Source organism: Hippocampus comes, unplaced genomic scaffold (genome assembly GCF_001891065.2).
Source record: "Hippocampus comes isolate QL1 unplaced genomic scaffold, H_comes_QL1_v1.1 scaffold186, whole genome shotgun sequence".
NCBI classification, from domain to species: domain Eukaryota; kingdom Metazoa; phylum Chordata; class Actinopteri; order Syngnathiformes; family Syngnathidae; genus Hippocampus; species Hippocampus comes.
The window spans coordinates 575,037-589,658 of NW_017806236.1; the positions used below are offsets into that span (position 1 = coordinate 575,037).

At 41.0% G+C, this 14,622-nt stretch overlaps 1 protein-coding gene across 3 annotated transcripts in view; it reads left to right on the forward strand.

The window, feature by feature from the left end:
• The window catches only part of ano3 (anoctamin 3), a 39,998-nt gene that overhangs the window by 9,468 nt on the left and 15,908 nt on the right, over positions 1-14,622 (forward strand). For 2 of the 3 annotated variants that reach the window (XM_019856968.1, XM_019856970.1), the window contains exons 2-7: positions 9,357-9,563; positions 10,949-11,079; positions 11,207-11,362; positions 11,471-11,571; positions 11,661-11,705; positions 14,011-14,145. In XM_019856968.1, the coding sequence (XP_019712527.1) occupies positions 9,357-9,563; positions 10,949-11,079; positions 11,207-11,362; positions 11,471-11,571; positions 11,661-11,705; positions 14,011-14,145 (775 nt within the window). The remainder of the gene's footprint in view (positions 1-9,356; positions 9,564-10,948; positions 11,080-11,206; positions 11,363-11,470; positions 11,572-11,660; positions 11,706-14,010; positions 14,146-14,622) is intronic. The other variant, XM_019856969.1, reaches the window with a different exon arrangement.

Genomic DNA, 14,622 nt, shown 5'->3' on the forward strand with positions numbered 1-14,622 from the left:
GTAAATTTCGCAATTTCTTTCCCTTTTTTTCTTTCTACACTGACAATATGAAGTGTCAAATAAGTGTGTGCTCATACTTATGTACTATTGGAATAAAAATAGAGTACACAAACGTTTGTGTGTGCGTGTACACATACGTTTGTGTGTGTGGGTGTGTGTGTGCTTACATCTGAGATCAAATTTGCGACAGTGAAAAACCCCCTGTTGTGAAAAATTTCTTGCTGCAAACATGATTTCGTTGTAGAGGAGTTTCACTGTACTTGTACAGTAAATCGTTTTACGCTGAGTGGTGAGTAGACTAGAAAGTATCCAACTCTATTTGAAAATTATTTGTATTTGATGTAGTACATTACTGCCCTTGTGAGTTGCAACTTTCAGAGGAAAATGATGCATTTGGGTTCAGTCCTGTTGGTTGTTTCATCAGTTTGCCGTGCACTTGTTTATTACAAATCAGTCCATCTCTGCCGCCCTTTACATGGTCTGCAAAATTAAGTGATTTGTGCTGATTATTCTCGGCTTAGGTACTGATCCGATTGATCTTCATGAATCCACTTCTATCTGTGAACTTTAATGCAGACCTGACAAGAGGATGAAACGTACTCCCTTCTCATTGCTTTGAAAACAGTTTTACACAAGTGAGCCTGGTAGCCTCACTCGAGTCTCGCCTCCAAACACACTGCAGCAGTTGCTTTGGTACACCTTTTCTGAGACTGGGTGTGTGTGTGTGTTTTATCTTTTATTGCCTGCTGTTTACAGCTGGGACCGTGTTTATTCTTGTTTGATGTATTTATGATGGCAATAAGATGGTAATCACCTTGGTTGGTAGCTCGCCTTGGGACATTTCTGCTCGTGGTTTAGTGGGCCTCCAGCAGCAGCTTTAGTGTTCTGCCTCAAACTTTTAGTGTTGTTTCATAGAAGTTTGCTGCTTTCAGGCTATTTTCTCCAAAGATGCAACACATCCAGTGGATATAAAAAGTCTACACACCCCTGTTTGCATGCCAGGTTTTTGTGATATTCAAAACGTAACCTATAACCTGTACAAGAGCGGAAGCAACTGAGATGATGTTGTTGCACAAGTGTGCACACCCTCTTAGAATTGGTGATGTGGCTGTGTTCAGAATTAACATATCACATTTAAACTCAACTGAAATAGGACTCAGGACCTCCCTGCCACCATGCCCTTGATTAACCCCAAATTTAGTTCAGATGTTCTAGTAGGCTTTTCATGACTTATTTTGTTGTCTCGTAGAAGCCTGAAGTTTTTGTGCGAACACTGACAGCTGTTTGGAACTGTTTCTAATTCACTCCTCCTTGACTAAGGCCTAAAGCAAAACCGCCTCAAGCATGATGCTGCCCCCACCTTGTTTCACTGTGGGTATGCTGTTCTTTTGGTGATGTTGTGTTTGCCCCGAACATAGCCATTGGAAGCATGGTGAAAAAGTTGGTGCTTGGTTTCATGGACTTTCCCACATACATTCGGGTGAATTCAGTTGGTTTTTTTTTCTTTGTAAGACATGGCTGGCTTCCATCTTACCACCCTATCACCATTGCTCAGACATGCGAAGAAGACTGGAGATTGTTGTCACAGCTCATTCAGTGTTGCTGTCAGCCTCTTGGCAGCCGAATCAGTTTTCATCTCATCTTTTCATCAATTTTGAAGTTCATGTCATGTCACTGTTCTGCCATATATTCCGCACTTGATGACTGTCTTCACTGTGTTTGTTTCGACGGTACATTTAATGCATTTGATTGCAGCCTTCTTGTGACTGATTATAGTACCGTATTTTCCACATTAAAAGGCGCACTGGATTATGAGGCACACCTTCAATGAATGGCCTATTTTGTAATTTTTTTCATACATTGGGTGCACCGCATTATAAGACGTAATCTACAATGCATCCACCAGATGGAGCTCTGTTCAAGGAAACACCAACAGAACGATCAGATGTCAGTAAAACTTATTCAATAAAGCAGCGACACAGTTCACTTAACCACCAGCAATTTATAACATTGACTCGTTAACGTTGAACTCTCTCGCCGCTGCTCTATTTCCGTGTTCAACTGCGGAACTGATCGCCTTAAGTTTGAACTCTGTGTTGTCAGCATGTCTCGAGCAAGGAGCCATTTTGGGGTTGAAATATTACCGTAATTACCATACACAAGGCGCATCGGATTTTAAGGCGCACTGTGAGATTTTAAGGAAATGGAAGGCTTTTAGGTGCGCCTTTTAGTGCGGAAAATACGGTACTTAAAACAGTGAGATTCTATGATGTTGTGAACGCTCTGCAGACCATGGCTCGTGCAGGAAGATGTGACTTACAGAAATGTTAGGAAAAGCCGACTTTAACAGCTGATCTTTATTTGGGGTAAATCAGAGGCACTGAGTTGTGTGCTGACTCCCATTTAACATAACTTTGAATGTAACGTTAATTCTGAATGCAGCCATATCTCAATTTAAAAGTGGGTGTGCACACTTATAGGCGAAAACATTATTTCTGTTGTTTATTTTTACCTCCCCCCCCTCAAAAAGATTTCTTTTTTTTTTTCTGATTGAGTTGTAGGCTACAGGTTATGGTTCCCATTAATGGTGGGAAAAGTGTTGAATTGATGTTCTCATTGGTCTCTCTTCTTTTGAAATATCACAAAAACCTGGCATTTGAACAGGGGTTTGTAGATGTTTTATATTCACTGTAGATAGAAGCCCAGAACAATAGTTCCACGTTTGAGTACATTTGTACAAATCCTGCTGATGATGTCATCCTGTCTCAGAAGTTAATGACAGATGGTCTCACTTATTTTAAAATTAATGAAAGCATGCATCCAAAATCAAGTACCGGTAGTTTGAATCAGAAGAATTGTTGCCAACGTGTAACGCACCCCTCTTTCACCTTTCATGCAGCCCACCACTCTGAGTCTGAATGATTTTGGCTTGGTAGTTTTTGTTAGATTTTGCTGAACAACAGGCATGAGTAAAGGATCCTTTCAGGGGATCTGAAATGCACTCAGGCAGGCAGAGCTGTCCATCTAATGTTTTTATGATGCACGCTTAGTTGAAAGCTGAGACACTAAAAGTGCTCTGAGCTCAACAGAGATGAATAATTAAAGGCATAGACACTGAGGCATGATGGGAAGCATCCCACTGACCTGAATTCTCTGTTTGTACTTTATCTGTGCAGATAATATCTTGATGCTTAATGCTTCAAACGGGAATGGTAGACCAATAAGACTCAGAGTTCCAGACCTCTTAGCAGCTTAATTTAATGTTTACGACATTTTTGTGCTTCTGGTTGCTTTCTGAATGCTTGCAATTTTAATATAAAATCGAGAAATCACTCAAATAGGATTAGGGATCATGATTTTTTTTTTTTTTTTTTTTAATGGCAGAAATGATCAACAAGACTTTAAGTAGATACAAGGCTCCCTTAGTTTATTTGAATGCCTCCTCACGAAAATATGCAGCAAAGCATATTCACAATGTTTATTCCTATACATTGTCATCCCTGTGCCTAAAAAAATAATCCTTTTAATCTCACATTACAAGACTGACATGCGCAGGCTGCATAGAGAAGATCCAAATCCCGGATCACGACCTTCGTTCAGCTCCCCCTCGAATGAGTGTGAGTGGATTTTTTTTTTAATTTATTTTTTAATCGCAGCGCATAAACTTGTGTTGGCATGTGCTGGTTGTGAGGTGTTGCTTCTTGCATTATTTTTATTGTTGTCTTGTATTCCTGCGTTTTCAGCTTGTCCTCCTTCTGGTACTGAAATCACTAAACACATGGAGTCAAAGCACAAGATTAATTTAGCCATCCCACAGTGAGATTAAACACTGGGTTTCACATTTCAAGAACCTTTTAAGATATTTTTTCTCAATGCACTCAATGTACACCGGTAACTCCACTTACTTTTCTGAGGTTGGGAGCAAAAATTAAAAACATTACAAGCTCTTAAAATACTGCAGAGTGCTATTTTTCTTATCAAGACATTTTACACTTTTTTTGTTGTAGTTGTTGTGGGACTGGAACTGAGTAATATAATTTCCATTCATTTCAATGGGTCACAAAACAATTTAAAGTTGTAGGTAAAGGCAGTCAAGTTCATAGGTTTGTGTGTGTGTGTGTGTGTGTGTGTGTGTGTGTGTGTGTGTGTGTGTGTGTGTGTGTGTGTGTGTGTGTGTGTGTGTGTGTGCGTGTGCTTGTACATTTTTTAGAACCCCATGAGCCGACGATGACTTTGTTATTTCCACAAGTTCTAGAATTTCCATGGAATCAATTTCACACAACAACAAACCTGTCCAATTTGTGGACCTATTTTCGACTTTGAGGATCCTTTTGGGATCACTGAGCCTCGCCTTTGCAAGGCCATTAACTGGGCTCAGCTCTGATGTGTCATCTCAGACATAGAGAGCCTTGCAGAATATTCCAGCACCCGGAGCACATTTTATTGCAGCCTGCTGGGTGTATGTATGTGTTTATTGTGTGGGAGTTGCATGGAAATGAAGTCAGCACAATTCTCTGTTGCAGAATTGTGTGTCCAACATGCACGCTTGTAATCTTCGGGCCAATACTGAGGCACCAGTTACAAGATGGATCTTTTTGTTTTCCATTCAGAGAAACCAGGAGGCCATAAAGCAGGCTATTGCCGCATTTGTGTCTTTTTCACCAGGCCATTGAACATGTAGAGTAATTGCTGATATAGTTGTCACAATATGACTCTTTAAAGAATGAGAGCTTAACAACCCGAAGCTCAGCAGTGATTTCAAATTGTGCAGATAATGAAAATGGAGAACCAATTAAACATTTGGAAGTGAACTGTGATAATGTGATGCCACCTTTCCTCAAGCAGCAACATTTATTCACTCAATTGTAGAGAGTACAAAGCTTTAAAAAAATGTGTTAATTCTTAAGAAGAGGCCTTGAATTGTCCAAATACTCGTGAATGGGTGGAGCTGTTGCTCTGTCCTGATCGAAGTGTAACTTGCTTTGTTTGGGTTTTTTATTCATGAAGTCTTCACTATGTGGTCAAAGGCATCCAAAAGTAATCCTCCTGGTTTTTTTTTCTTTAAATTTCATTATAAAGTTTTTGTCAGAAGCTCCCAGTTTTCCTCATTCCACATCAGTATGCTGCAGAGAAAATAATCAGCAGATCAGCGGGCCCTTGGGTCCTTGCGCTCAACACTTAACCAAACTCCTTTCTCATGCACCAGCACTAGGAAATCCCACTGAGATCAGTAGCATGAGAATGCGTTATCAATCAGCTTGTAGCTGCGGCGACGTCCCTGGCGTTGCAGAGTGTATCAATGCAACTGTGCAAGGTCACACAGAAAATTCCTTGCCAGAGGTAAAAGAATGCCGTGTTCCCATTATGAAGAGAGAGCTCAGTCTCATGAATATATACGTCAGGTGGCGTACTGCCTTAATGGAAATGTTTTGGTTTCAGTGCGCCACTTTCCATTGCTGGACCACCATGATGGTGATGAGCCTTTACACATTCTTGCTATTCATCTTTGCCCTTCAGTCTTGTTTAACAATCTTGTCACGTCACACCTAGTGCACTTGTGTAGCCACACTGACCTTGGAAATGACCTTAGCTGGTATTAATGTTATTGGAATTCTGTGAAGCCGATGTAACCGCTATTAACATTGTGTATGTATGGAGTTAATTTTTATGGGCCATCCACCTCTTTAATCTTGACATATTGAGCCGAGTGATTTGATGGCAGAGGAATGCTGATGCTTTCAATGTACCGCCTCCGTGAAGGACGGAATCAACGTCATCATCACTTTTACAGTAGCTTATAAATGGATGCAGGGCATCTTTCTATCCCCCAACCTCCCCTTCACTTCATTCCATTTTATCCTGGAAGAATTCTCTTCCAGGATTTTTCACCTTTGCGTTTTATCAGGGTGGGCAATTTAAATGCTGAAGGGGGCCACAATTTTTCATAATTATCATCATCACGTGACGGGACACATAGGACGTATGACAAAAATGCTATTTTCGACATGGAGGTGCTCAATACGTACTGTTAATATATTTTATTTTCATCATACATTTGTCACTGTATGTATCGATGAAATACTGTTCTGACCCAATTACAAAAGGTTTGAAGCAAACAATAAAATAACCTCATATTGTGATTTTTATTTTATTTTATTCCCCAGTGCAAATGGCTGTCTTGCATGCAAAGACGACGCAAAACAAAAGAATAGCAAGCCAACGTTAAGTGCAAAAACTTTTGTGGATTTTTTTTCACAAAAAAAAAAACATCCATCCATTTTGTCATCCGCATATCCGTGCAAACCAGTCGATCACAGTTCGCCTCACAAAAAAACAACTCACTCAAAATGTTCATATTATGGAGGTGCTGTTTGTTCTGCAAATCATTCCAAATCTGCAAAAATAAAATTAAGTCTCCTCGTGTTCTGTATAGAGCAATATAAGACCTGGTGTAAACTCAATTAAACCATGTCTGCCACCTAGTGGTGATTGGCGATATTACAACTTAAAAATACAGTCGAATATTACAACTTAAAAATACAGTCGATCTATATTCGCAGTTCGGCACTCACAAAATCACAGATTTTCTTCCTTTTTTCCCAATATTTTTAATGTGGTTGGGGTTTTTTTTTTCATTTTTCCCCAGGACGCCCCCCCCACCCTCCACACACCCTTACCTCCAATCTTCTTATTTATCTTTATTGGCATATTTATGTATTTATTGGCACACAAATGATCGGGGGTTGGTGGCAGTCAAGTTCCCACTTCATATGTTGTGGACCTGGATGTGCCCGCTTTTCCCATGTCAAAAACAGGTTGTCTGTGCTCCGCCATATTCGTTAGTACACAACCTGTGCGCCACATTTAAATGAAATGAGGCCAGATGCTTTGATTGGCCGTGATTGGAGGCAGGTGTGATCACTCCCACGGTAGCAGAGACCTTCCTCTGTCAGATCCACCAATCTGCGGTCTAATCCGCCTCTGTGCAGTTACTCCTTGCAGGATTTATGCCGTTGGTGAAAATAGAGCCTCTTCGGTATAATTGTGTGAACATTTGTCTAAATCAGATGTTTTGTATGTGTGCCTTGTGATTTACTGGGACGAGTTGAGGTTGTTACTGGCAACCAAGTTGGAACCCACCGCTCATCCAAAGTCTGCTGGGATACACTCCTGTTTAGCCGTGACCCTAATTAGGAAAAAAGCCAAAGAAGAAGGTTGCATGGATTGATATTCAGAGTCAAACTTTACTGCAAAAGTTGCATTGAGAATATCTCCTCATAGCAAATTGTTCTTTCGGAACACTGACCCCCCAACCAGGGTCAAGCAATCTTAAATTAGATGTATCAGCATGCACGCCTTCATAGCTACTGCCCTCCTGCATTATGCATACACTTGAGCAATAACATACTGGTGTTATTCACTGAGAAAGCAAGAAAAATGTTGAACTCCATCACGCAATGACTTTCCTTCTCTGGCCTCTGCTCACAGCCCCTATATAGAATTTTGTGATTTAGTTTTTACAAAATCCTTTGTATATCGTCATCAAACAAACTATTGAAAACATAACCACTTTGGTGTGACAAGTTTTTCAGTGTGCATTGCATACTGTATGATAAAATATGTAAATGAGCATTTAAGTGTTTGTGTATTTGCGCGTATGATTTATATGTCGTACAGAAGTCATTTTTGTATTTGCCGTTGAAGCCCTTTGATTCATTCAAGCATTGGACTTCTCAGCCGCAGTGGCCATTCGACATGCGACCGATATGTGTAATATAAGCCAACAGCCTGCAATTCTCTTTTTATGGCCCTTCAATTTTTAGTGCCTGTTAAAACTGGCAAAAAGTCATCATTCTTATTCGTGTTTACTACTTGGGTTGTAGTAGCTCTGTTCAAAAGAATTACGTTGAAAAGCATTTCAAATGTTCCACCAGACTTTTACAGGTTAGAAGCGTGCCAAATTTATGACACGTTTGCCGGGTAGGGCAGTTTAACACAATTTTTACCTTAGACCAGGGGTGTCACATTGTGGGCCACATACGGCCTCGGTAGATGTCAAATGGGCCGGACCATTAAAATTATACCATGCTCTGCTATAAATAACCAAAGTAATATGTCATTCCTTTGTTTTGGTGTAAAGAAGCACAAAAACACTAGGAAAATGTTGAAATGTAATGAACATATCTTTTACAAAACGTTTCATGAAGCACCGTAGATTTCCTTAGACAAATGTGCAATTTACTTTTATCATTCACATATATGCATTGCAACTGATCCCACTGATTGTACAAAGGCACAAAACTTTTACAATTGGTATTGAAAAATATAATAATGCACTTAAAGATTAAGCTATATTTGTAAAGAAAGGAATTTTTAAATCATTTACATATATGCATATAAAATCAAAATTTAATCCCTGCCTACACCTTACAAAGTAAAGAGAGTGCTATTAAATGTGTAAAGAATAAAGTATTCACATGTCCTTGATCCCGTCTGCTGTGTTGGGTCTGTGTCAGTGACAGACTGAGACCGCTGTTGTCTTCTTCTCTGATCAAAATAATGTTGCCTTTTACTCTGATCAAAACAATGTGCCCCCTGCCGGATACAGTGTGAATTGCACTTTATTAAAAATATTCATTCCGTGTCTTTTATGAATTTTTTCACTTTTAAATTATCCCGCGGGCCTGATTGAACCTCCTTGGGGGCCGGTTATGGCCCGCGGGCCGTATGTTTGACACCCATGCATTGGTCCAAAGCCGACATTATAATTTTTAAAGGAAGAAATGGGAGCAGATGACTTCAGATTGTCCAAGTGGATTGAAGGTTCTTCCAGAAGGGAAAGAATCAAATGATGTCAGTTTTCATCCAAGGCAATTTAGAGTAAGAGCACTTAAGAGTCATCCAGCTTCAAATGGCTCTTCTTGTCTTCACACCGATGCTTGGGCACTCTTATTTTTGATTTAGCAAAGATTTACAGCCCACATTTGTTCACTGAGATGGATGAGCGCTCTTAACATAATCCCTGATGAAATTGTTTGAGCACTCTCAAAAAGTAGAGCCCCCCCCCCCCCAATAAAATGCTTGACTCATGCTATGAGAAGACACGCACCACCCACTAAAAATAACTCGACTATCACGATCAGTATCACAAAACCTTTGTTTCATTTGCCACACTGGCTTGGTAGAATTTTGTCACGCACCTATGGATAATTAAATGTAATCTTTCCATGCATACTTTTGGAATGTGGGAGCAAGTCATTGTAGATGAAGAAAACACAACAATTTCAAGTTCAAATTGTATTGTTTACATTCACGTCAGGTTCCTTCCATTAAAAGTCCCCTCTCCGCTTTTCCAGGCATGCACACCAGCATCAGCGAGATCCTGAAGGAGAAGAGCCTGAAGCCATCCCGCCGCAGTCTGCCCTGCCTGGCCCAGAGTCAGACCCATCCCATCAACCTCAACCACTTCCTGTCTGTACCTCTGAGCCCGGAGCCCAAAGCCCAAGTAGAGGTTCTGAGTCAGAGCATCAGCACCTCCTGCAGCCTCCTGCCGCCACAGACAGGTCAGTATCATCACAGACAGGAGTTACATCACCAGTCTGCGTCACTATGTGTATGTGTGTATGTGCTGTAAACACTTGCCTTAGGGGTTGTCATATTCACACCGAAAGATATGTTTACAGGATTCTAACAAGATGATGTCGCAAGTTAGTTAGCGGAATATCCACCGTCTCTGATAGTGTTCGCCAATCACACTTCACTCACGATTTTCCCAGCCACCATTTTCAACACTTGATGGCCTTATTGGTATCCAAACACTTCAGCCTTGAAAATGGGTCCTTGTTAGAAGCATCTGTGAAGTGCAATTTTACGATTGTTGACTTCTACTACCTGCAATTAACCGATACTCAGTTGCATCAGGTCTGTGACAAATATAATTAAAAGTTTTTATGTCTAATATAGTGTTGTGCCTGGGCGGCATGGTGGACGAGTGGTTAGCGCGTCGACCTCGCAGTGCAGAGGTCGTGAGTTTGATCCCGGCTCCGGCCTTCTTGTGTGGGGTTTGCATGTTCTCCCCGGGGCTGCGTGGGTTTTCTCCGGGTACTCCAGTTTCCTCCCACATTCCAAATACATGCATGGCAGGCTGATTGAATGCTCTAAATTGTCCCTAGGTGTGAGTGTGAGCGCGGATGGTTGTTCGTCGCTTTGTGCCCTGCGATTGGCTGGCAACCAGTTCAGGATGTCCCCCGCCGATTGCCCGAAGACGGCTGGGCTAGGCTCCAGCAACCCCCGTGACCCTTGTGAGGATAAAGCCGATCCGAAAATGGATGGATGGATGGATAGCGTTGTGCCATCATTGCCTCCATACTTGTCTTATGCATACTGTGCGACTGGCAGGACTGCAGACGACACAAGAAAAAGAAGAAAAAGACAATGTTACAATGTAATATGCAGCTTCAAGTTCATAAAGTGGTCCTGCACACCACCGTATAGAAATATTCCTTTCTGAAAGGAGTCTTTCATTTGTTTCAGTGTGCATTTCTCCCTCAGCACAGTGACTGGTTAAGTTTAGAAAAAAAAATTAATAATTGCTCCAAGAAGATACATGCCGGTATGCGCAAGATTCATTAACATAAAATATCTGCATTGCGCATTGTAGTTTTGTGCGTGTGCTGTTTTTCTCCCTGAAGAAAATCTTACCTAATTTTTCATCAACTAAAATCGATATTAAAACTAATAAAAACTAGATTAAAACAAAGCAAAAAAAAATACAAAAAAAAGAAACACACCCGAAAAAACTCATTAGAAAAAAATGAATTTGAAAAGTAACAGTCAAAACGAAATAAAAAAAATAACTATCATGAGAAATCCCCAACTATTATATCCCTACCTTGTGTCAGATGTTTTGCAGATACAATTATTGCCCTTTGTGTGTGCATGTGTCCAGCAGAGGATGACAAGGATGAATACACGGAAGAGTCCGAGGCAACTGCTTGTGAAGCCAGAATAGACGGGTCACTTCTGCCTCGAAAGCCCAGCACACGGGCTAAGCTCGAGGCCCGCACAGATTCCGTCAAGGTAACTAACGTGTCCTCAATAATCTGCATTCACGATTATAAACCCAAAAGCTGTTTCACCACTGTCTCATTACTTTTTAGCATTGCAAGCTCATTTTGATGATCTGATTGATTCATTGCTTCTGCAGGGCAGGAATCCGTCAGATGCATCTGGACTCTTCTTTCGCGATGGGAAAAAGCGCATTGACTACATCCTGGTTTATAAGAAGTCCAGTCCGCTGGTGGAAAAAAGGTGTACCTTTGAGAAGAATTTACGTGCTCAGGGCTTAATGCTGGAAAAGGAGGTGACAACCACTCTCAAAGATGAAAAAGAGGCAAAAAAATACTCAGATTTAAATCCATTTTTTTTTCCCATTAAGCCAACACTTCTGTATTTTCTCTGACTCTCAAAGCCTTCCTTGACGAACAATGACATCATGTTTGTCAAAATCCACACTCCCTGGGACACGCTTTGCAAATATGCAGAGCAGATGAACATCCGGATGCCTTTCAGGTAACACAACAAGGGATTTGATTGCAGTGCATATTTTCTTTCACTGGCTGGAAGCTTCTTTAATGTACCTCTCTTTTTTCCTGCGGAAGGAAAAAATCCCACTTTACAGACTGGAAAAGCAAAACCTTGGGCAGGTAAGTCTTTTTTGCATCAGACTGGCGGCTGAATGGTTAAATGGCAATTAAAAAAAAATAGGCAAGTGTTGAAGAGACCCCGTAGATTGGGTTTTCTTTTCAGCATATTAATGACAACATCAGCATACAAAGTGTTGAATGAGGAAAGCCTTCCAAAATGCATTTGAGAATCAGGGATGAAATGCATTATTTTGTCTCAACAATGATAGTGAATCAGACTGTCGAACAATGTCAAACACTGCCGAGAGGAACATGTCAAAAACCCTTTTCATAAAACAATACTATCAGTCATCCACAGTGACGACGATTTTCCATTAAACTATCTAAAATCTTTCCATCAAACACCGACGAGTGGCAAGGGCTTATTTGCATACTATTTTTAGAAGGATGCAGTCGCTCTTTGAAGTGATGTTCAAGTGATGTCCAAGCACCGCAACATGACTCCAAATTTCTCTGTCTTATCTCTGCAAGCAGACAGAAGCATTGCAGTGACAAGTTAAAAGTGACGAGTTTTGTTTGGTTGGGCAAAACATTCCAATTTGTAAAAGAATGCATAACCTGAAAAATTGCAAAGATTTCATTTTGGTATCTGACATTACAGTGGAATTTGAAGCGGATTTATTCTATATTTTGGCCCATATTACTGGAAAACTGTCAAATTTGTACTGAACTTTTCGTATAATTTCGCAAAGCCTTGCTGGGGTATGAATTTGCAGCATGAGGAATGATGGCCATTCGCTTTGGCTCACAGTCTTTTCCAAAGCTGTTGCACTTAAACGAAAACTCAGAGGTAAATATGTCTCTCAGTGTTTACAAATGGTCTGTCGCGAACTCACTTCCCTGTCAGGCTAAACAAATGGGCCATGTGCAGGAGGTGGCAGCTTGCTGCATCCGTATCAATATTTGTATCTGAGTACCTGCTTTCTTCATAGCAGACATTAAGCTCGCGTTCAGAAAGTCCCCGTTTATATTCATCTAATCAATACCAGGGTGGCAGCATCGTTAAGTCATTTTACAATGCCTGAAGTTGAATGTGAGGTGGCTCACAAGATTGCAATATGAGTCTGGACTCCCAAATGAAATCAGTCTGAGTTATGGACGGTGGAATGTCATAGAACCAAGAGGATGATCGGGCGGCGCTGATAGTCACATGTATTGACCACAACTGCCCTAAGCTGTGTCATGAAAATAAATGGCTATATCAAATATTATTTGCAAGTCTTTTCATCGTAAGATATGGTAGGCTTGCAAAGGTGGCCTGGCCTCTTCGCTATCAGGGGAAGAGGTCACACCTCAGAAAAACAAAAAGCGTCCGTGCATAACGCCGTGGGAAAGAGGCAAGGGGATTGGGGGGGGGGGGGCAGACCCTTGCCTATAGGTGTAGTTGATACCCTACGGACGAGACAGCACTTAATTTGCTCCATTCGCGTAACACTGCTGATCCCATCTTGAATGGCGCCTGTTGCGACAACCGCAAGCAAATATTATCATAGACAACATTTACATTACATATACAAAGATGCCGTCTTGAGTACGTTGATGCCGCAGTCACATTGGATTTGGCAAAGTGAAGCAAACCGTCCCAGGGAAGGAATACCATCTCTGTATAAAATATACGACACCAAGTGATGTAACTCAGACGACCATTGCAACTAAGATGTTTTTTTTTGTTTGTTTGTTTGTTTGCAGAGCATAAAGAATATTTGCCTCTGAGGATTCTTGTATGCTATCGCTTGTGTTAAAAAATTAGGCTTTCAAAGGGGTATAGTTAATGGTAATTTCATTGGCCTGTTCATGGCATTTAGCCTTGTGTGTTAGCATCCGGCTAGAGGATTTTCATAAAACAAAGGTTTGAGTAAATACATAACGTGAGATTGTATTACTGATTATGAGTACAGGTATGTTTAGTTTCGAAGAAGAAATACCATCATTGTATAGGTGTAGGTCGAATCAATACACTAGTTTCAAGGTCATGTTTACCAGCTCTATTGGCAGTTCATTTTTCTTGAAGTAAGTAAAGATATCCTCATTTCACTACTTCTTTTCCCTTTTGTTTTTTTATACCATTTTTTGCAGTGTATCTATAGTGTAGATTGAGCTGTCAGGGCATGCCGGTGCTGGAGTGAAAGTTATCTTTTTGTTTTTTTATACCATTTTTTTGCAGTGTATCTATAGTGTAGATTCAGCTGTCAGGGCATGCCGGTGCTGGAGTGAAAGTTAATGATCCGCTTTATAATGTCCAAGTAGACAATCTTCACGTTAATCTGTGCTGTTAATCCCGTCCTGCTGTGCTCCATCTGCGCAGCCGCTTTCATCTGAGATGTCGTCAAATCAAGAGCTGGCTTCCCAGAAATCCCATGAAGCTGGACAAGGAGGCGCTGCCTGACCTGGAGGAGACCGACTGCTACACCGCCCCCTTCAGTCGAGCACGCATGCATCAGTAAGACATTCCTTCTTTCAAATGATCATTCTAACTCGTGAATACTCAATTCTTTTGCTGTCATCAAGAAGAACAGTATTCGTTAGCCATTTGGACTGCTTTCTCTTTCTCCCATCTTCCTGATTGAAAGCAGCACTCGTGTCACTCTCCAATTTATCGTGACTGCATTCTCCTCGACAGACACTGACAGCAGTGCTACCGCAATTGGCGAGAGTTTCTGAGTCTTGCTCTGGTTGGCTCTGCACAATCATTGTCATCGTCAATAAGCTTAAACCCTTTTGGTGGTTTTGATTTATTATTTTTTAAATGGGGGGGGGGCTGGAGGGTTGTTTTGTTTTTCCATCTTATTGCGCATGTACAGTATATGCACAGTAAAATGGACTTGTCCATTGCATGTGAAGATATCAGGAACACCCGAATTGATCATGATGGATTAAGCATTAGGCTTGCCAACTAGTAAGTCCACCCATGCATACA